Source organism: Chlorocebus sabaeus, chromosome 18 (assembly GCF_047675955.1).
Source record: "Chlorocebus sabaeus isolate Y175 chromosome 18, mChlSab1.0.hap1, whole genome shotgun sequence".
NCBI classification, from domain to species: domain Eukaryota; kingdom Metazoa; phylum Chordata; class Mammalia; order Primates; family Cercopithecidae; genus Chlorocebus; species Chlorocebus sabaeus.
Genome location: NC_132921.1, coordinates 51,825,152 through 51,846,660, shown reverse-complemented (window position 1 = coordinate 51,846,660; position 21,509 = coordinate 51,825,152). Strand labels below are relative to the sequence as shown.

At 34.5% G+C, this 21,509-nt stretch overlaps 1 protein-coding gene across 2 annotated transcripts in view; it reads right to left on the bottom strand.

Annotated features, from left to right (window-relative positions):
• Positions 1–7,428: 7,428 nt before the first annotated feature.
• The window catches only part of DSC1 (desmocollin 1), a 28,769-nt gene continuing 14,688 nt past the window's right edge, over positions 7,429–21,509 (bottom strand). The window contains exons 9-17 of one of the 2 annotated variants that reach the window (XM_007974373.3): positions 19,618–19,803; positions 17,657–17,916; positions 17,365–17,507; positions 12,287–12,499; positions 11,598–11,837; positions 10,286–10,407; positions 9,314–9,562; positions 8,543–8,588; positions 7,429–8,461 (exon numbers count right to left, since the gene is read on the bottom strand). In XM_007974373.3, the coding sequence (XP_007972564.3) occupies positions 8,553–8,588; positions 9,314–9,562; positions 10,286–10,407; positions 11,598–11,837; positions 12,287–12,499; positions 17,365–17,507; positions 17,657–17,916; positions 19,618–19,803 (1,449 nt within the window). In that variant the 3' untranslated portion in view covers positions 7,429–8,461; positions 8,543–8,552. The remainder of the gene's footprint in view (positions 8,462–8,542; positions 8,589–9,313; positions 9,563–10,285; positions 10,408–11,597; positions 11,838–12,286; positions 12,500–17,364; positions 17,508–17,656; positions 17,917–19,617; positions 19,804–21,509) is intronic. The other variant, XM_007974372.3, reaches the window with a different exon arrangement.

The following is a 21,509-nucleotide window of genomic DNA, read 5'->3' as shown; positions in this document are numbered from 1 at the left end:
AGTACTGAAAATATGTCTTTTTTCCTTCTTAAATCTACCTTTAGAAAACCATCGTACAAGTGTCATGATAAGATGGCAATTGACAGCATTTCTGTCTGTGACATGAATGGCAGGCTGCAGAGAGCACTGTCTAAGGGAAAGTCTTCTGTCACCTCTAGCCAACTGGTGACCTTCAGGAATATGGATTCTGTGTCACCAGACTTGCCAGTTTTTCAAGAGAAGTCACAGATTTGCATTTGGGATGAGGTGTCCAGATTTTTAATGTAGCAATATATTCATAAATTCTTTCAATTTGTAAAAGCCATCAGTTTCCCCATATCATTCCCACTCCTCACCACCACAAATTTGGGATATATCTGGCCTGGTAATCAGGTTTTAATCTCTGAAAAAACCTGAGGTTTAATTTATGTGACTTTCTTTTTCTTTTCTTTTTTTTTCTTTTTTTTTTTTTTTTGGACAGAAGCTTGCTCTATTGCCTAGGCTTGAGTGCAGTTGTATGATCTCGGCTCACTGCAACCTCCGCCTCCTGGGTTCAAGTGATTCTCCTGCCTCAGCTTCCTGAGTAACTGGGATTACAAGCACCCGCCACAATGCCCAGCTAATTTTTGCATTTCTAGTACAGACGGGATTTCACTTTATTGGCTAGGCTGGTCTTGAACACCTGACCTCAAATGATTTGCCCACCTCGACCTCCCAGAGTGCTGGGATTACAGGCATGAGTCACCTCACCTGACCTATGTGACTTTTTAAATAACATTTTGTTCTATTATATTTAATAAAACTTGACAATTGAAAAATGGGTTTCTCCACTCTGAGCATACAGTCCTTAACTATTATAAAAGGAATGAATATTTGGCTACCAATAATGTTGACTTAGGGCAGGGTTACACTGGTTAAGAATATTTACCGAATTTCCCCTAGATTACCTGACATCATTATTACGTATCTTCCATAGTTACAATACCTTGATTTTGTTCAGCAGGTGTTCTCAGCTATAAAACTGCATTCCTCACTCTCCCTTGCAGATAAGGACAGACGTGTTACTCAGCTCTCCCAAAGGTATATAGTAGGCAGAAGTAGTTGCCAGGAGTTTCTGGAAGAGTGCTCTAAAAACAAGGGTTCCCCCTTTCTCTCTCTTTCTGATTATTTTTTTTTATTTATTTATTTGAGATGGAGTTTTGCTCTTGTTGCCCCAACTGGAGTGCAATGGCATGATCTTGGCTCACTGCAACCTCCGCCTCCTGGGTTCAAGCAATTCTCCTGCCTTAGCCTCCTGGGTAGCTGGGATTACAGGTGCCCACCACCACTCCCAGCTAATTTTTATTTTTTTTATTAGAGACGGGGTTTCACCATGTTGACCAGGCTGGTCTCGAACTCTTGACCTCAAGTGATCCACCCACCTTGGCCCAGTGCTGAGATTACAGGTGTGAGCCACCACACCCAGCCTCTTTCTGCTTTAGATACAGATATGATGGCTGGAGTTGCATTAGCCATCTTGTGGCTATCACACAATTTGTACAAAAGATAGTTGGGCAGAAAAAGAGAAGCCTCCTGAGACATTGTTGCCATGAATAAGCCTTAATACAAATTGAAGACTCCAAACTTGTTTAACATTAAATAAAAATGAATTTTCGGCCGGGCATGGTGGCTCACGCCTGTCATCCCAGCACTTTGGGAGGCTGAGGCAGGCAGATCATGAGATCAAGAGATTGAGACCATCCTGGCCAATATGGTGAAACCCCATCTCTCCAACAATTAGCTGGGCATGGTGGCACGTGCTTGTAGTTCCAGCTACTCGGGAGGCTGAGGCAGGAGAATCGCTTGAACCCAGGAGGCGGAGGTTGCAGTGAGCTGAGATCATGCCACTGCACTCCAGCCTGGGTGATGGCGCGAGACTCTGTCTCAAAATAAAATAAAATAAAATAAAATAAAATAAAAAATGAAACTTTAGCTTGTTTAAGCCACTCTTATTTCTGTTATCGGCAGACTAATGCAAGTCCTGGCTGATTCACTGAGATTATTTTAAAAAAATAAACAAAAAGACCACAACTTTTTATATAGCCTACAATGCGGAACAGCAGAATTTCACCTCAGTCAATTCAAACATGGAATCACCATTTGTCATATACAGCAAAATCATAAAATTATCTTTGTTCATGCTGAACGCTCCGCGATTTTCTGTTTAAACTCATCTTTACTCATTCTGAAGTCTATTCAAGTAGAGGCATTAAGACAGTTTTGAATTGTGATGAACATTCATTGAATTAATTCATGGGAAAAAGTTTTATTTATTTTTATTTGCCTTTATTTTCATTAGCTGAACAATCAAAACATACCTCAGGAAACTAGAATGCAACAAAATATTAACTCTCTCAGACTTAAGGAATCACATCTACTAGATCATTTTTGTGTAGGAACACAAAACAGGAGGGGTAAAAATGGAGTGCTTAATTTAAAAATGTGTATATTTAGGGAAGGTATTTTTATTTAAAATTTTAATTAGTGCAACAACTAAATATTAAATCCCATAACAAACAAAACACCTGTCAAGCACAGTTATAAGGGAGAATACAATGGTGAATACAACATCATCTCTACCTTAAAGAACATCATAATTTGGTTTATAAAATCAATAAACGAAATTCTTTGTAAAGTTGAAAAATTGAGGTAAATTAGGTTCAGTGACTTAATAAAGATCACACAGCAAGTTAACAGAAGGATCACAGTCTCTTCACTCCTAAATCAGTGGCTTTCTACACAGTCAGGCTTCTGACTTTAATTTTTTAAATTTTTAATTGAGATAGGGACTCACTCTGTCACCCAGGCTGGAGTGCAGTAGTACAATCGTAGCTCACTGTAACCTCAAATTCCTCAAGGGATTGTCCCTGCTCAGTCCCCTGAATAGCAAAGACTACAGGCACGGTACAGCTAACATTTGTAAAAATTTTTTGTAAAGATGGGGTTTCACTATATTGCCCAGGCTGGTCTCAAATTCCTGGCCTCAAGCAGTCTTCCCACTTTGGCCTCCCAAAGTGCTGAGACTACAAATGTGAGCCACTGAAGGCTTTTGACTTTAGAAAGGATGGAAGATATTATCTTCAAATTGCACATTATTGTACCTTTTTTTATTTCCATGAAGTAATACTCCCTTTTCTTCTGAGGCTTTTCAGAGAACACTGGAATATCTTCAAGTCTCACCATATTTGAACTCTTTATTTATTTATTTATTTATTTATTTATTTATTTTTTGAGACAGAGTCTTGCTCTGTTGCCAGGTTGCTGGAGTGCAGTGGTGTGATCTTGGCTCACTACAACCTCTACCTCCGGAGTTCAAATGATTCTCTTGCCTCAGCCTCCCAAGTAGCTAGGACTACAGGTGTATGTCACCATGCCCAGCTAATTTTTGTATTTTTAGTAGAGATGGGGTTTCACCATATTGGCCAGGATGGTCTCGATCTCTTGACCTCTTGTTCTCCTTCCCTCGGCCTCCCAAAGTGCTGGAATTACAAGTGTGAGCTACCGCACTTGGCCCATGTTTGAACTCTTAACCAAAAGAAAGTGAGTTTTCAAAGTACAGAAGGTAACCTGCTACTTTCACTGACTTATGACTTGGGTAAAACAATTATTTATATCCAATCTTTGTCCTTTCCCCATATCAGATTACATTCAACTACATATAACAGAAAACCTAAAGTTGTATGGCTTAAACACAAAAAGGTTTACTCACACACATGACCAAGTTTAGAGGCAGGAAGACTAAAGCAGATTGGAGGCTCTACAATTTATCAGGGATCCAACCTCTGTTAATCTTTTTGCTCCACTATTCTCAGTACATGGCTTCCATTCTGAAGCTCACAGAATGGCTGCCTGAGCATGAGGCATCACATCTATGTTCTAGATGGTATCTAAATAATATCTAATTATCTAGACGTTAACTAATATCATGAACCTACTGCCTGAGGTTACCTGTATTGCTTACTCCACTAAACTAATCATGTTTTTCACCCATTCGTTTTTGCTGTCTTTCCTCTCACCTAATCACTTTTGTAGTGCTTATCCTAGTTTTATGTGCTTACAGATCTCCTGGAGATCCTGTCAAAATGCAGACTCTGATTCAATAGGTCTGAGGTGGGGGCTGAGAATCTATTTGTCTAACAAGCTCTCAGGCAATGCCAATGCTGTTGGTCCACAGACCACACTGAGTATCAGAGAGCTAGCGGTGAAGTGAGGAATAGAACGACATTCTCAACCTTGACAGTACATCAGAAAGGCCTGGGGAGTCTGTTAACCTACTTATAGGTGGGTCTCATTCTCAGTGTTTCCTATTTGGTAGATCTGGGCTAAAGACCAAAGTATTTGCATTTGTAGTAAGTTTCCAGGTGATGCTGAGCCTTCTAATCCAGGAATTACACTTCAAGAACCAGCAACCTTGAATTTTAGTATGGATCTCAAAGAGGTGGGAAATATGGTGGGTGTAGGACAGTAGCACATCCCTCTTGCAGGATACCTACTATGGATGATCTTTAGAAACTTTGGTTTTAAGAGAGATTTTGAACTATTTAAATGTCATCCACCACTCAGTACCAAATATTCCACATCTTTTAGGGGAGGCAAAGCCAAGTAAGGAAATCCTTTCATTTCCACTTTTGATCAGAGGGCTTCTTTTAGTTTTTCTTGAACTTTACCTGGTACAAAATAACATTAATTTTAGGTAAATTAAAACTTCACATATCTCAAATGAAGCCTTTAGTTTTTTTAGTATTAATAATTCCACAGTATATCATTTAGAAGTCTCTAAACATAGACAAATAAAATTCCACAGTTACAGGCATCAAATTGTTGCACACTGAAAACTCAATTTTTAAAATGTTGAAATCCTATGTATTCTCAGGCAAATGCAGACCACAGGAAAACCACACTTGTCTTTCATTGTTTTTTTTTTTTTCTCTAAAGTTAGGGAATAAACAACTGCTAACTCTGTATATTGATTTATGACAGGATATTTATTTCCATCAATCAAAAAACTTACTCTAAGAAGTGAATATCTTAAAATAGTAAAAGACTTAGCTTCATAAAATACATATTATAAATGTACTTCACACATTTGTTTTTATAATCCTTCTAATACACTTAAATTAGTCTATTTAAAATAGCTATTTAAAAAAGTTATTTTGGTTTTGGTAGTAAGGATTTGAGGTAATATATATGTGATTTTTATTTTTTATGTAAACATTATTTTTCAAAGAGTTTTGAAAAACTCTGCTAACTTAATTTTATTGGGCCCTATAAAATACGCAAGAATCCATCCATTCTTAGTAATGTTTTCTCCTGCTATGCTTCTTTTTCCTTTTTTTCTACAAAAACAGAAAGACAAATGCAGTGTCTAGTCAAATGCAACACTCCTTCAGATTTATTAGAAAAGCAGATAAGAGAGTAGAAAAATGCAGCAATATACATTGTTTCATTGCCCTAATTTCATTTAGGTTTTTCAACTAGTACAGAATTTTCATAACTAACATACAATAAAAAGGGAGTTAGCTTTTCTGCGATAATAAAAATCTTTGACTCTAAAACATCTATTTTGAGCATTTTCTAAATAACACAGCATATGACATTTTCTGAAAGTAAAGATATGCATAGATGTCAAGTTTTATGAAATACTTTTAATAAGCACAGGAGTAAGCAGAAGTTCAGTAAAATTAGGACATGTCTAATGAAGCTCACTTATAAAATTATATTGATTTTCATCTATCTTGGTGTTCTCATGAAATTTTTTCACATGAAATATTTGAGATCTGAAACAAGATAAGAAAATTTAACTGTATATCTTCCTCAATACTGATTTAATTCTAGAAAAACCATTCATAACTATTAACTTATTAATTGACAATTAACTGACAAGTTATATGAAATAAATTCATGAAATACAATATTTTATTAACAAATGAAATTTGTAAGCATTCTGATAGAGTGTCACACATTTTATCAATCACACAATTAACATTTAATTTTGGGAGTAAACAGAATGATTTTGAATTGCCTAACTAAACCAAAAGTAAAAGTTTCTCTGAGATAAACTCTAACGATATTTTGAAAATATTTTAAATAGCCAAAACTGGTTAATACAAATTTATTTCCCACATTTTCTAATAATTTTTCTAATGCTTTTAAAGTATCTTCTCTTGCTAAGATATCTACCTGTGGATATTAATTATTACATTTTTGAGTGTAGATACAAATTGTTCTTGGAGCAATTAAAAATCATTGGCTGAAATTTAATTTGCATATGTTCGGTTGTCTTCATATTTCTTTTCACTTGCTTAATTATGGAAAAGAAAATTTATATCTGAACATAAAAGTACAATTAAAGTTAAGGTTCAATTAATGATTTTTAATTGCTCCAAGAACATTTTGTACCTACATTCAAGAATGTAACTTATGATAAATGTCCAAATTTATATTTTAAAATTTTAGAACTGATATTATCATCAGAGCAAACTGTACATCAGAAAACAAAAATTGCATGACCACAGAAATATTTTATAATGGTTATAAATATTATATATTATGGATACCTTGTAAAATAAAACCTGATTTATTAAAATCACTTTTTTCTTTTGATCCAATATCCAGTTTCATATCAAGAAGCACCTTTAAGTTGGAACTGAGAATAAGAAGACTAGTCCCAACATTTTTTTAAAAGCCACTCATTTTTAAAAATAGTTAACTAGTTAATAGATTTTTTTAAGTCTTCGTGTTTTCTGGATGAGAAATCTCCATACTGTTATTGTTTATAGATTATAGAGTTTGCCACAAATGGCTATGAAAATGCTATTTAAATATATAGTTTCTTTTTAGATTAATAAAATATACTATCCTGTTAAAATGTTATACATTCAAAATTATTTCTGAATGTGTGCATTCATATTTTCATCATTCCACAAATGTTTGGTAAGTGTTGCAGTAATAGATTTCATTTTTTCTCTTTTTTTTTTTTGAGACAGAGTTTTGTTCTTGTTGCCCGGGCTAGAGTACAATGGCACAATCTCAGCTCACCGCAACCTCTGCCTCCCAGGTTCAAGCGATTCTCCTGCCTCAGCCTCCCAAGTAGCTGTGATTACAGTCATGCACCACCACGTCCGGCTAATTTCTTGTATTTTTAGTAGAGATGGGGTTTCTCATAAACATTCTAGTCCCTAATTCTGACTGCCCATTTTCTTAAAGTAACTATAAATTTAGGTTGAGTCTTAACTATTAATACAGATGGTAATTCAATTTTGGGCATATTCAAGGTGCTAATCTCTGTATATCAGAGTTGCAGCCTAATGCCATCAGGGCTAGTTGTCCAAATGCTTGGAGATGGCAGGTGGCAACCACAGATAAGGTGGGCTTGTGCCAAACTCAAGAGTGAATGTTTTTGCTAACGTATTTATGTTTTTAAAATGTTAGTAGTAAGCCATATTGAGCAAATGAAACATATTTGTGAGCCTAAGTCAACCCAGGAACCTCAGGGTTGTAAATCTTTCATGGAAATCTTCTCAGGTAATCTTCGTAAAATCTCTACCCCTCAAGTTTGCTGTGAGCTTGTTCTGGTCCTTATCTTTCCAATAATCCTAGAAGTTGAAGGGACCTGATAACAAATCCACATGGGCAGAGGTTCAAAGACCGTGCTCTGAAGGATCCTGAAAGAAAACAATGCTGGGAGCACTGCTCTGAGGAGTACAAAAGTGTAAAAGAGAAATGAGCTTAATCACCAAACTAAAGACTGCACTGACGAATACTTAAAAGTCCTTTTTAAACCACTCAGGTGGAGAGAATGCAATTATCTGGCCCCAAAGAAAATATTTCTGAGAACATAATTCTCCCCAAGATTTTGAAGAAAATATTTAATTCGTACATCTACAACACAAATTTGTCTTTCATTGGCCTCTATAATACCCAGCTTTCCCAAATGTTCTTCCACAGCACAAAAAGTAACATCAGTTTTCAAATACGAGGTGCAAGAAAGTGTACAGTACAGTCATGACTAGGGCAATATATACATGCACCTAAAAGAGAATTAGCAAACAAAACCTTGATTTCTAGAGAACACGGAAGTTATACCAGATAAGGAGAATGTAAGGGAATCTCATATTTATAGTACCCTTACCTATACATGAAGTTTACCTCCATAAACAAAAACATTAGCAGATGCTGCTAACATTCTGCATGTAATAAACTCCTATTTATGCATCTGTGGATATTACACTATTAAAAGGCACATTTATTTCTTGATGCATGTCTTTGCTAATGTCCTAAATTTGGGTTCCAGTTGATCTAGAAACTCCAGTCCCTCTTCTTCCTGCCGGTCACTGCAGCACCCTACTGAGCCGGCCAGAGAACCTTTGCCTTCATAGTTATACGAACGAACGTAGTCTTCACAATGTTTATGCTCCTCATCTTGTCCACACAAATACACCTTCTGTATCAAAAAAGAGCACATTTTATTATTTTTTTAAAAACACCTAAACATATTAGCAGAAAAATGATGTCTTTGATTTACCTTTTACTGTTTAATTTTTAATCAGAGTGTGTCCTCTAATCGATTCCTATATATAAAAAATGCACAGGATTGGTCTGTATTATAGTCACTCTTAAAATATAGCAAATAAATAAATGCTTCTAGTGAGCACATTTAGAAAAATCAATACTACACATATATCACACAACTCATTTATAATTTTCCATTTGAACATAAAACACATATATTTGAAATGTATCTTTGTAGCTTCTTCACATATTTGAAGAAAACCAATATAGGCTATGATTCCTATGTTTATACACTACTATATAACTGTGATAGTGTAATATATTAAACTGGCTAACATCAAACCTATACTGATTAATCTGAACATAAAACAAAACAAGGAACTAAAACTCAAAAGAAAAGCTCAACAATTTATGTGGTTGATTTTGATAGCCAGGACTTCATAACCACACAAAGAACTCAAGCACACTGAGAAATGTTTGTAATTTATGATCCATTCATTCCTATATAATAAATATTTCACTCCCGGTGGTTTTTCTGTTAATTTTTAGGGAAGAAGCTATCAACTTTTTATCCTTTGTAAACACATCTACATATGGCACTCCTAGATAAACTTTCATAAACTGTTTCTCTTTGGGTTTAAACCAGACATCCACATCTATGATAACGCAACATTTAAAAGATGTTGACTTCCAGGTATATGAGGAGTACAACTTTTGGGAAATTCTGATTTATAACTAGCATTTAACTTCCATGTAATATGACCTCGAAGACAGTGGGACTTACTTCGCCAAGCCGAGGTTGGGTGAAACTCTGCCAGTCTGTGTACGCGTATCTGCCGGTATCTCCCTGCCCCACTCCCTTGACGGACTCCAAGGTCTGATGTCCACCTCCTTTGTTGGAATCCAAAGTGTAGCCTCCTTTGACCATCTCAAAACTTTGCTGTGTTTTGATTCCCTGGCCACCAACAGTACCAACAGACATGCTTGTGTCACAAATGTTGGATGTCTGCATGGGGAGTCTAATATTTGCTTCCTGAAAGTAAAATTAGAGTGATAAAGTGAATTTGAAAAATGGAAACTAACCATTCATTTTCATTTTTTTCACCATAGGCAAATCACTTGCCTGCTGTGCCTCTCTGTTCCTCATACATAAAATCAGAATAATAGTATCATAGGTGTGATGGGTTGAACTGAGTCCCCTAAAAATTCATATGTCCTAACCCTCAGTGAATCAGAATGTGAACTTATTTGGAAATAGGGTCATTATAGATGCAATTAGTTAAGATGAGGTTATATGGGATTAGAGTAGGTCCCTAAGTTAATAAGACCAGTATCCTTATAAAAAGGGGACATTTGGACACAGACATGCACACAGGGAGAGCACCATATGAAGATCTAATTTACTCTGCCACAAGCCAGGGAATTGGCAGAAGCTAGGAAAGGGTCCTGGAACAGATCTCTCCCCAGTTCCTTCAGAGGGAGCATGGACCTGCCAACACCTTGATCTCTGATTTCTAGTCTCCAGATCTGTGAAACAATCCTTTTCTATTGTTTAAGTCACTCAGTTTGTTGTGACAACCCTAGCCCTGTAGAATTGGGAGGTTTAAAGGATTTAAAACATTGAGGACACTTGAAACTCTGCTTAGCATAGTAAGTGCTCAATAAACATTAGTGATACTATCACTGACATTGTTGTATAATAATCTGTCATCATTTGTTCACCATACAATTCAAAGGGATGTGAAATTTGATTTACCGTTACTTCTTCTCCAGGTCCTTCAGTATTTGATACAATTAAATTTTGCTGGGCTATGTCTTCTGGAAAACGTTTCTTGACTGTTCTCTTAGCAGTGACACAGAAACATGTAAACAGAATACCTAAAAAGCAAAAAAGATCAAAGTAAAACACAGACATTAAATCATTTGATTACATGATTTTTAAAAAGTCTTCTTGCATATGTCTCAAAAAATTCATTCCACAAATTGAGTTCATTAGGTCACAAGATTTAAAAACAGAATATTTTAAAAATGTATTTATACTATTTGTAGCTTCAAGACATTAATAATACTCTCTTCCCAGGTCCAGAATTAACTTATGTGTGTCTTTTATTTCTTCTACGTTGAAATGGTAACTTCATCTAACTGAAATTTAAGATAGCATCATTGGTAGTTAAAATCACACAGAACACACTTAAAGGGCTTAGAATAACAAGACGAAGAACATTAGGCATAAATACAAACAAGAAAGGCAATTACAAAAAATTGGTGCCCAGTTTCAAAAGTGTACATCAACTAATAAAGTGCTAAGAGGAATATCCAGTTTAATCTGAAACTCAGATCAATGAATTAGGATACAGTAAAGATTATAGGAAAAGTTCATAAATGCAAATGGGTTCTTTAGAGTCAGAGGAGAGAGTAAGAAAAAGAAAAGGAAAGGAAGAAAGAAACAGAAAGAAAGAGAAAAAGACAGACTTAATTAAGTGTGGACAATATTTCTATTACTTTTGTACCTCCAAATAACAGTTTGCAAAATCTTAGCATCCTTTGCCTGTATTGCTTTTCCTCAGTGGCTCATGTGACCATTTTCCACTCATGGAAGTCTTATGATGATGCTAAATCACTTCATTAATAATATGGAACATAAATATCTGAGTAAATTTTGGAATAGCTCTGTTTTCACAAATTCTTTTTCTATGTGTGTATTCCCTACATAAACATGGCTGGTTCAAAGACTATATTATTTTATATGGACGGAATCTTAATAGTTTTATCCAGCTTCTTCATTTTACACATGGAAAAATGAGTTCAAAAAAGAGGAAATAATCTACCCACTGTCTCACAGATAATTATTGAAAAACTAAGGCTACCACCTCCGAAACTTACTTTAAATTTAATCTGCTGTTACTGATATGTTTCTTCTATCACTCAAAGCGCCAAGACATAAAATAGATACAATATTTTTAAAAGAACACATTTCCCAGAGGCTATTAATATAAAAAACTTCCATGTTTTAAAAATATTAGATAAAATTTTAGCTAACACATTCTAGATAATGATAATATACTTACATAATAACAATACAGAACCCAACACCATAGCAAGAATAGCCCATCTTCCAAGTATTACATTTGGTCTAACGTCTCTTGCACTTTTATCGTTCATTTTACACTCAGATGGAGTTGAACAGTCACATACTCTCACTGTTAACACATGTGTTGCAACTAAACCGTGCCTGTCTTTTATTTGAATATGCACAGAATAAAAGTTATAATCAAGATTTTGTCGTTGGCGAAGAATGGCTGTTTTACCTAGGGAAAAAAAGAGAGAATACATACAGATAGGATGTTTACATAGCAATATTATTCCTACTTGATGTTCTCAGTGGACGGGAACCAATTTAGAATATAAACCCTAATTTTTCATTTTTTTTTTGAATTTTTGATTTCTCAGAACAGCCAGAAAAGTAATTTATGTTGCTTTATGCTGATATTAAACTAATCTACACTTAATATGCTGCTCAAATGTTAATTAGAAAGGGACTTACATGTTTTCTTAAAGGATATTCAGAACAAGAGTCTAAGCACACCATAATGGCATCAATTTTTTTTTTTTAAAAAAAGGTATTGTTGTTTTTAGGGTTAATAAAATAATTTCCTTAAATAAATGTGTATTTATTATGATAAACTAAGGTGAAAGGACCATCACCAATCTGAAGTCCCTACTGACTATAACTATAACATTTAGCATAATTACATACCATCCTTTTGTTCTAGTTTCCAGTTTTTACTGGCAGAATTATCCAGAAAGAATTGAAAAGGTGGTCCATTTTCAGGTCCATCTGGATCTACAGGTTCCAGAACAGCAAAATCCTCATTATTCTGACAAATGGTCACTTCTTTATCAATTTGAGGTGGGTGATCATTGTAATCATCCAAATGAACTACTAATGTTCCAGTGCAAGATCGGCCAACTAAGATAAATTAAAAATAGGTTATTTCTTCACATGAAAATGCATTTGTTTTCAACAATTTATAAAATACACAGTTGACATCTGCTTTCTACTAGCTGTCTGAGCTTGAGTTCGTATACATGCTTCCCGGATTTCGGACATCAAGGCTACAAAATAGGGACACGTCATTTTTCTTTGAAGACCAGGGCTGAATCAGATAATTTCTTCAGGTGCTTTTGAGAATTAAAAGGTATGATATTATGAGGAAGGTCACTACGGAATGACCTGTTGAAAATCAAATGGATGTTTTAAATCCTTCTTTATGCAGCGTATATATTCATCCTTTTACATTTGGTTATCAATCACTTTCTCGGCTTCCGCACTGCATCATATACTTTTTGCCCAAACCCTGAAAACTTATTTAGAAATGCACTAGGTGTTTCCCTTCCTGTCTGCTTTGTAGGTTGCCACTCCTAGGAATACTTTTCTCCTCTTCTTTGCCAGGGAACACACTATTATCTTCAAGAATCTACTTAAATGTCACCTCCTCATGAAACTTGTGATTTCCACAGACAATGGAAGCCATATTCCAGTGCTTTCTCAGAATCCTTTGCTAATACCTTGGCTCACACACTGAACTGCAAAAATAGCATAGTAAGTTGTATTCACCTTGAGAGCCTAGTGATTTGCCCAGTACTTCCCAGCTAACTATAACTTTATACTAACACATTGAACATAATGCAGTTCCTATTTTTATACTTGAAAACGTTGAATTGAATAAGCCAGAAAAATAAGTTTTCATCTCTGCCCTAATGCCATTCATATGTTCTTGCCAACAGGAACTGTCTCATACTCACCTGTTGATTGCCACTATTAATGGCCTAAGACTTCACACATAGTATTTTTAGTTAAAATAGTGCCCATTATTTGTGTTTAAGAGATAATGAAATTCAGAAACATGTCAAATCCCACCATTTGTCAAAGTATAATAAACTATAATAAATGATAAGATATCAAAATTGAAATAAACAGAAAGGTAATTGATGCAGTTTTTCATGTTTTTGATTTAAATATTGGTCCACATTCTGAAACATGTCTGTTGAATTTATCATAAACACTACTGCAACTCCCATGCAAATATAATTTATTTTTCTTTTTAATTTGAAATAACCCTGAGTCATATCATGTAATGTATTTCAGGAAAATTTTTTTCTGGTGAATAACTACAAAATTAATTTATTCAGTGATTTTTAAACTAATTGTTAAAATAAAGTAACCACTATTTATGCCTATTTTAAAACTATCTGAATAAGTTTAAAAATATCCAGAAATAAAACAGAGATATAGCTGTTAGGAGAAGAAATGTACAATAGCATATAAATACTTTGAGACTGCCAGAAAACAGCAAATAAATTTGAATGTAAGTAACAACTTTAAAATCAGCAAACTAACAAAGAAATGAATAATGTGAAAAAGAGGGCTTTATAAAGTAAAAAATTTAGTTACATGCACTACAGATGAGTTGATATATATATAGTATAATTTCACCTTTTAAAATTTAAGCAGAAAGCCTTTCTCTTTATAGAAAAATGGTGAGAAAACACACTTTAAAAATCCAATAAAAATGTGGTAATTATAGGAATGCAAATCAAGATTTATTTAATCACATATTCAACCAACATTTATCCCATAACTTACTGTTCTCTATTATAGTCTCTGTTTTAAGCATGTTGATAAAAACAGAGTGAAACATGCTTGAAATTATTTACATGGAAGGCAATCAAAGCCAAAGCTGAGAAGGTCTTAGAACAGGGGTGTCCAATATTTTGGCTTCCCTAGGCCACACTGAAAACAGAATTGTCTTGGGCCACACATAAAATGCACTAACACCAATGATAGCTGAAGAGCTAAAAAATACATGTTGCAAACAAATCTTATAATGTTTCAAGAAAGTTTGTGAATTTTTGTTGGGTCCCATTCAAAGCCATGCTGGGCTGCATGCTGCCTGCAGGCCACAGGTTGGACAAGCTTGTCTTAGAAGATATCAAAAATTACAAGAGGTTGATGGTTAGTTTTTATTTTACCCCTGGGAAGAGGTAAACAGCCAAAAATAAGTAATTACTGATAATAGCTGAGCATGGTGAAAGGTCATTTGGTGCGTTTATTTACTTCTAAAACTTACCATAAATTAAGCACATAAGCAAATGCCAAGTATAAATGAGTAAGAAACATCACAAACACAGAGCTAGAAAGTACATCTTGGGTTAACTAAAAATCTTCGTAACACTTCAACAGCAATTCTGAAAAGCAAGAGTTTTTTCATTGCTACTCAAATGTTTCAGTAACTAGAATCACTACATTATAAATCAGCCTATTCTATAAATTTTAAAATTGTTAAAAGGTTTAAATTTTTACTTACTAAGCTACAATATGCCTCCTAATAATTTCCTATAATTTGCTCATGTTCTTTTTGGATTATCCATGCAAAACGTTTGCCACTTCTACATGACAACCCTTAAATATTTGTTATCTTAAGAAAATCCTTTTTGCGGAAGGGAAGAATAAAGAAGTACTTAGTAAATGTTTAATCTCAATTTTCTACATTAAAACCAGTTTTTCCAAGTGCTAATTATGTCCCTAGAATTGTAAAGCTTTTTGTAGTGAAATTTATAACCTGGAGATTCATAGGACTCTCAAACAACAAAGGAATGACAAATATCAGCACCTGCACTGTGTGTACGTATACCACATTTTCTGCCAGATACTTGGAAAGGGATGGTTTACAAAGAGAACAGAATGTACATGAGAAACAATGAAAGCAGCCTTTTCTACAGAAGCCACACCATATATGATAAGTGTTATTCCCAGGTCAAAAGGTATTTAGAGAAGAACTGAATCCAGACTAATGGAAACAATCACAAATCTTATTATTACCATTTATTTGAAGAAGTTAAGGGACCTGAATTTCAGACAGGAGGAGCAATGCTACTCTACGTGGAAGGCATGTAAAACAGTGCTTTCTCGACTGACAGCCTGACTGACAGAGGATTGACACAAGAAAGAAAGTTGGATTCTAAGAAAGGTAGAATGCCTAGATTATCATCGAGGAATATTCATGAGCATCAGAGCAAAGTGTGTGTGTGTGTGTGTGTGTGTGTGTATTAAAGTTCAAAGAAACAAAATCCTTCATATCACTATATGGTTTTTCACTAAAATGTGTAACATCCTTATCTTTACTTTTTCTTAAGCACACGCAGGTTATCTTATAGCCATGGAATATAAATTTGTTAAAGTTTGCTTTTTATTTTCTTACACTATGATGACTGTGCTTATAGACATTGTCTTTTAGCACCAAAAAACAAAGTTAATTTTTAAATACTGTGTTCTCCATAATTTTCTCTGCTTCAGACATTATTTTATTTTTAAAAAATTACACCTCTGTATTTCTGTAATCTCTTCTCTTTCATCCTTAATCTGAGCAGCTCTTAACTGATCTTCACTTCTGATAATATCCGTACATTCTTTATGAGGAAAGTTCTCACACCATAGAATCTCTTGTGAAAATACAATAATTCTATAGTTGATATCGTGTAAGAATTTGGCCTTACCTTAACATTCTTAATTTCCATGTCAGCTTGTCTAATACTTAGAACTTAATAGACAAACCAACAGTTGCGGAATAAATGAGTAAACATAAAGTATTCTTTGCAATCATAGAAAAAAATAGGGTATAATATCTGAGAACACATTGTTTGCATTTTGTTATAAAAAAAGTCAAAAGGACAAATAAATAAGCATGAACACTTTCACTACTGCCAACTTGTGTTAATTATCATGGAATTTGATAGGTATTTATTAATACATTCACCCATTCCTTCTAAAGAAATGCAACAGATGCAGTAAAAAAAACCTATAGCATTGCTGTATCAGCTAGTTTGTGTCGAACATCCAGCATATGCAGATAAAAAGAGTGGAAACCTTCTTGGATTAGGCACATAGTCAAAAGAATAGGCTACGTTATAAAAGCCCAAGTTCATTTATCTTTATTATTTATGGCAATTTGCCACAATTTATGGTAAATTTGTTATCAATATGATAAAATGAAAAAGTGTAGCTTCTACTTATAATTTTATCATCCTTTTAATATGTTTCACATATTTTTATGATGTACACATTAATATAGTAGAACATGTACATAAATACATATGATAGCAAATATTTAAAAACATTCATAAATATATATTTAAACATACTAACAAGTGGTTTACTGATAGAAATGTGTATGTTCAAAAGAAGTTCCAGATCACTACTTTACTATATTTGGAGGACATTCTTTACAGAATTGATTCTAAAATTGACCTTGGTAAAAGATTGTAAACCACCACAAAAGACTTAAGTCATTGTTTGACCATTCCTTTATAAAATAGGATAAATGATATGTTCTCCATTAAGAGAAGCTCAGAACAAACTTACTTTGAACCCACCTGTTTTAGGTGTGTTGAACCCTTTCAGCAAGCTCAAATCATAACGTATCTAAACCTGTACTTCTGAAAAAAACGGTGATCCTTGAGTATGCCACCATTTCCTCAGCAGAAATTAATAATATAGATCATCTTTTAAATCTTAGACCTTAATTTTAATTGTGATGCAATTACATTTAAATTTATTGTGATATAATTAAGCCTTAAGCTTTGGTCATTCACTACCCCATAGCTTTGCATTATAGATGCACTGGAGCCAAAACTGGGTGATCTCCAATAACATGAATAATAATAATGCAAACACTGTTTGAATTATGTTTTGTCTAGAAATAAACAGATTTCACCCAAGGTTTCCTTAAAAACATATTCTGTATTTATACTTTATCTGTAGAAAATGGCACTCACCTGCATCCACTGCAACAACTGAAATATTGTATTGGTTGTTTTTTACAAATTTGGATTCTCTATCTAGTACTTTTAAAGTTCTCAAGTCGCCAGTGTGTTCATTAATTTCAAACCAGTGATCTTCATCCCCTAACTTCTGATACCTAATTTTTAGAAATCAAATATAAATGGTCAAATCAAGAAGGGACATGATCTTAAAATCTATCATTTTGAAAATACAAGAAACATTCCTAACTTTTAAATCAATTTACATAACAATTAAAACTAAGGAGCTTTTTGAAAAGTACATCACCTTAAACCTTCACCACTGGCTGTTTCCGGGTCCAGTGCTTTGTATCCAAGGAGTTCTTGGCCAGCTGGGAAGCCATCTTGACTCTGAATAACTTTCACTGGAGGGTGGCATTCAGGGCCCTCATCATTGTCTATAATTTTAACGGTGACAGTTGTAGTGCACATTGTAGGAGTTTGTGAGTTCGCTGCTTTAGAGAATTGTGCCTCGTTAACTACACCAACTTTCAAAATAACTTGGCGATTGACTTCATAGTTCAATGGCTGTTAAATAAGCATACCTTAATAAGTCAATATATAACATTATATATAAGGCTTCTAATTTCAAATTTTTCTACAAAGAAATATCATTTTTACATTTAAAATGTAACCCAAAGTTAGGGCTAACACAGTTAAAGACTAATAATTAGCTTCCTAAAGTGACAAACATTGCCAAATGCAAAATTGTTGGTTCTCGGATTCAACCCATTTTTCTTCTTATTTTTCTTTTGGAAGATCTTGCCTTCAGCCTTTTTGATTTTAAGTTTAAATATTAACAGAAATGCAAGATAAGTGTATGAAAAAAGTCAGACGATTTCATTGCTTATTATATGGGATAACAGTGACTACTAAATTGCCTCCAAACTAAGTATATAAAATAATTAGATAGAAATTTGGCTATAATACAGCAGTTACTCTATGCTTGAGTCAAAAGATAGAATGATATTTAACAGCACCTTTTCAAAGCACATTAGATTTCAGGCTGTTTAGTTTCCGATGAAAGCGCTTGGTCCTTAATGTGATTGGCTGTGTCCCCACCCAAATCTCAACCAGATTTGTATCTCCCAGAATTCCCACCTGTTGTGGGAGGGACCCAGAGCAAGGTAGTTGAATCATGGGAGCCAGTCTTTCCTGTGCTATTCTCGTGATAGTGAATAAGTCTCACAAGAGCTGATGGGTTTATCAGGCGTTTCTGCTTTTGCTTCTGCCTCATTTTTCTCTTGCTGCTGCCATGTGAGAAGTGCTTTTTGCCTCCCACCATGATTCTGAGGCCTTCCCAGCCATGTGAAACTGTTAAGTCCAATTAAACCTCTCTTTGTTCCCAGTTTCAGGTTTGTTTTTATCAGCCACATGAAAACAAACTAATACAGTCCTAAACTGAATAATTAGAAAGAATCCTAAAACAACATTTAAAGGGTGGGAAAAAAAAATCAAGGGGGAAAAAACCTGCAACCAGAAAAGGAAAAGAAATAAAGAAAGAAAAAGTAGATAGTACAATAATTAAAGAATATTTTCTAAAAATCTTATCAGGAGAACACAATGTCTGCCTGAACCTTCTGAGGACTTACACTGTCTCTAAGAAATTAATGAAGGAAGCTATGCAAGAAGTTAGTGAGAGCTATGGATAGATGGACTAAAAAGAAAAATTAGGTCCAGTTAAAGTAATCATCCTAGAAACCAGTAATTGCAATTAAATTTTTAAAATCCAAAGCAATGGCTACCTGGAATACAGGGGGATTAATGGGAAAAGTTGCTGAATATTTAGTGCAATAGTCTCTCTTGCAGAATACATCATAGAGAGGCAAAAATAAAATATAATATGAACATGAAAGCAGTTGAATAGTTGAGGCTTGATTTCAAATGTGATTCTTCCATTTTCTTCTTTTGTATGTTCTTACAAAATAGAAATTTGGACAAGTGAGTGTCTAAGACCCCTTCTAAAGCAAATAACTTGTTCAGTATTCAATATTTCTCTGTCTTGGTTTTCTTCATATAAAGAACAATGAGTATTGTACCTGACATGACTTTCTTCTACAAGAGAAAATTAGAGTAAGAGAATAAGAAAAAAAAAATTATATAAACCAATATAAATCATTTGGCCTTGCATTGCAGTATTCTAGTCATATACACATAAGAATTATCTCTTAAAATCAGTGCATGAGTTAGGATATTTTAAAGCATGGCGTGATTATTCTATTTGTTTACCTTGACAACACACAACACTCCTTCATTTGTATTTGGATCCGTGCTAATTTTGAAGTTTCCATTTTCATTTCCTTGTAGGATTGTGTATACAGCCTTTGAGTGAGGAGTGTTTGGCAAATCCTGATCCTGTACCTTCATTCTTAAAATCTCCACGTCAATTCTGTTTTCTTCTACTTCTGTAACATACTGAAAGAATTGTACCTTATTATTATCAATTTACAACTTTGACAATGTGCCTTTATATTCTAAAACATGTATTTAAGGAAAAAATAAAGCGATGTGAAAAGCTGCCCTCAATATATGGGGAAACATTTTACAAATTGAATGCGTAGCTTAGTTCTTTCCTCCTAAATTGCCTTTTCATATCTTTTCCATTCTTCAAAGGCTACCCCAAGTCTTACCTTCTGAACTTCTCTGAGATAATTTTCCTAATCATTCTAGAACTCAGATTTGTCTCTTCTCTGAACCTCTACAATATTTACAGTCTATCGTCTTCCATGTTTACACAGTAAGCACTTAATAAATGTTTTACGCTAATATATTAAACATTCAGTACTTGTGTAATTATAACATATGTTGGCTTCTAATTTCTGGAAGAATTGTTTTCACACCAATCTTTCCAAATGTACTTTTGATTCACTTGCAAATCTTTAGCAGAAAAGTTTTCCCTTTTTCTGAGACATTAAACAATAGCCCTCCACAAAAAATATCTTACAAAATCATAAGATATTAAAGACTGAGGCCGGGCGCGGTGGCTCAAGCCTGTAATCCCAGCACTTTGGGAGGCCGAGACGGGCGGATCACGAGGTCAGGAGATCGAGACCATCCTGGCTAACACGGTGAAACCCCGTCTCTACTAAAAATACAAAACAACTAGCCTAGCCGGTCGAGGTGGCGGGCGCCTGTAGTCCCAGCTACTCGGCAGGCTGAGGCAGGAGAATGGCGTAAACCCAGGAGGCGGAGCTTGCAGTGAGCTGAGATCCGGCCACTGCACTCCAGCCTGGGCCACAGAGCGAGACTCAGTCTCAAAAAAAAAAAAAAAAAAAAAGACTGAAAGAAGTAGTAAATTAAATCTGTTAGAGATAGAAGGTGAATTCATATAGAAGGATGACAGACACTGGAACGTAATAGACCTAGATTTGAATCCTGGTTATTCCTTGTATATGGTTTATTAGTATGAGATCTTGACTTAACAGACTTTCAATTTCCTCATATGAAACATGGGTTAAAATATATCCTCATATATTGTAGGGATTCATATAATAAATTACATGAATATGTCTATCACTGTACTTGCACGTTTTTCCTTCTCTGACTTGTGTTCTGGAATAGATTAATGAAAAAATGAAAGTTTCTTTATCAAAAGTTCAGAAAAGGAGAACCATTTCCCAAAACTATGGTCATAAAAATATAAATATATATATGTACACATGCACACACACACACATATATTTTTATATATATCTTATTGTTTACTGCCTAAGGAAAAGTTTGCTCATAGTACAGGAAGAGCTTGTTTGGAGTTGTGAGCCAGCCTGTACTACTGTCTCCATAGGCTAGTTCCTTATTCATCTTAAGAAGTTGAAATGTAAAGGACACCAGAGAGAGTGCCTCTCCTCCTTCACCCTACCTAAAAAATTTAATGCCAAGGAATCTGACAGCAGAGCTTAACACCAAAAAAAAAAAAAAGTTGAACACATGAACATACCTAGGGCTAAGAAGCTCTTCGGTAGCCAAGAGCATGGTTATTTCCCTAGCATCCAGAAATAACTAGTACTTCAATTATTTGTACAGAAATCATATTTTCTCCCTATGTTATTTGTAAGTAGCGGTTATTTAAATCAAACTGTGTGATCTCACAGAGCTACCAAATTCTAGATATGTTTTTTGAA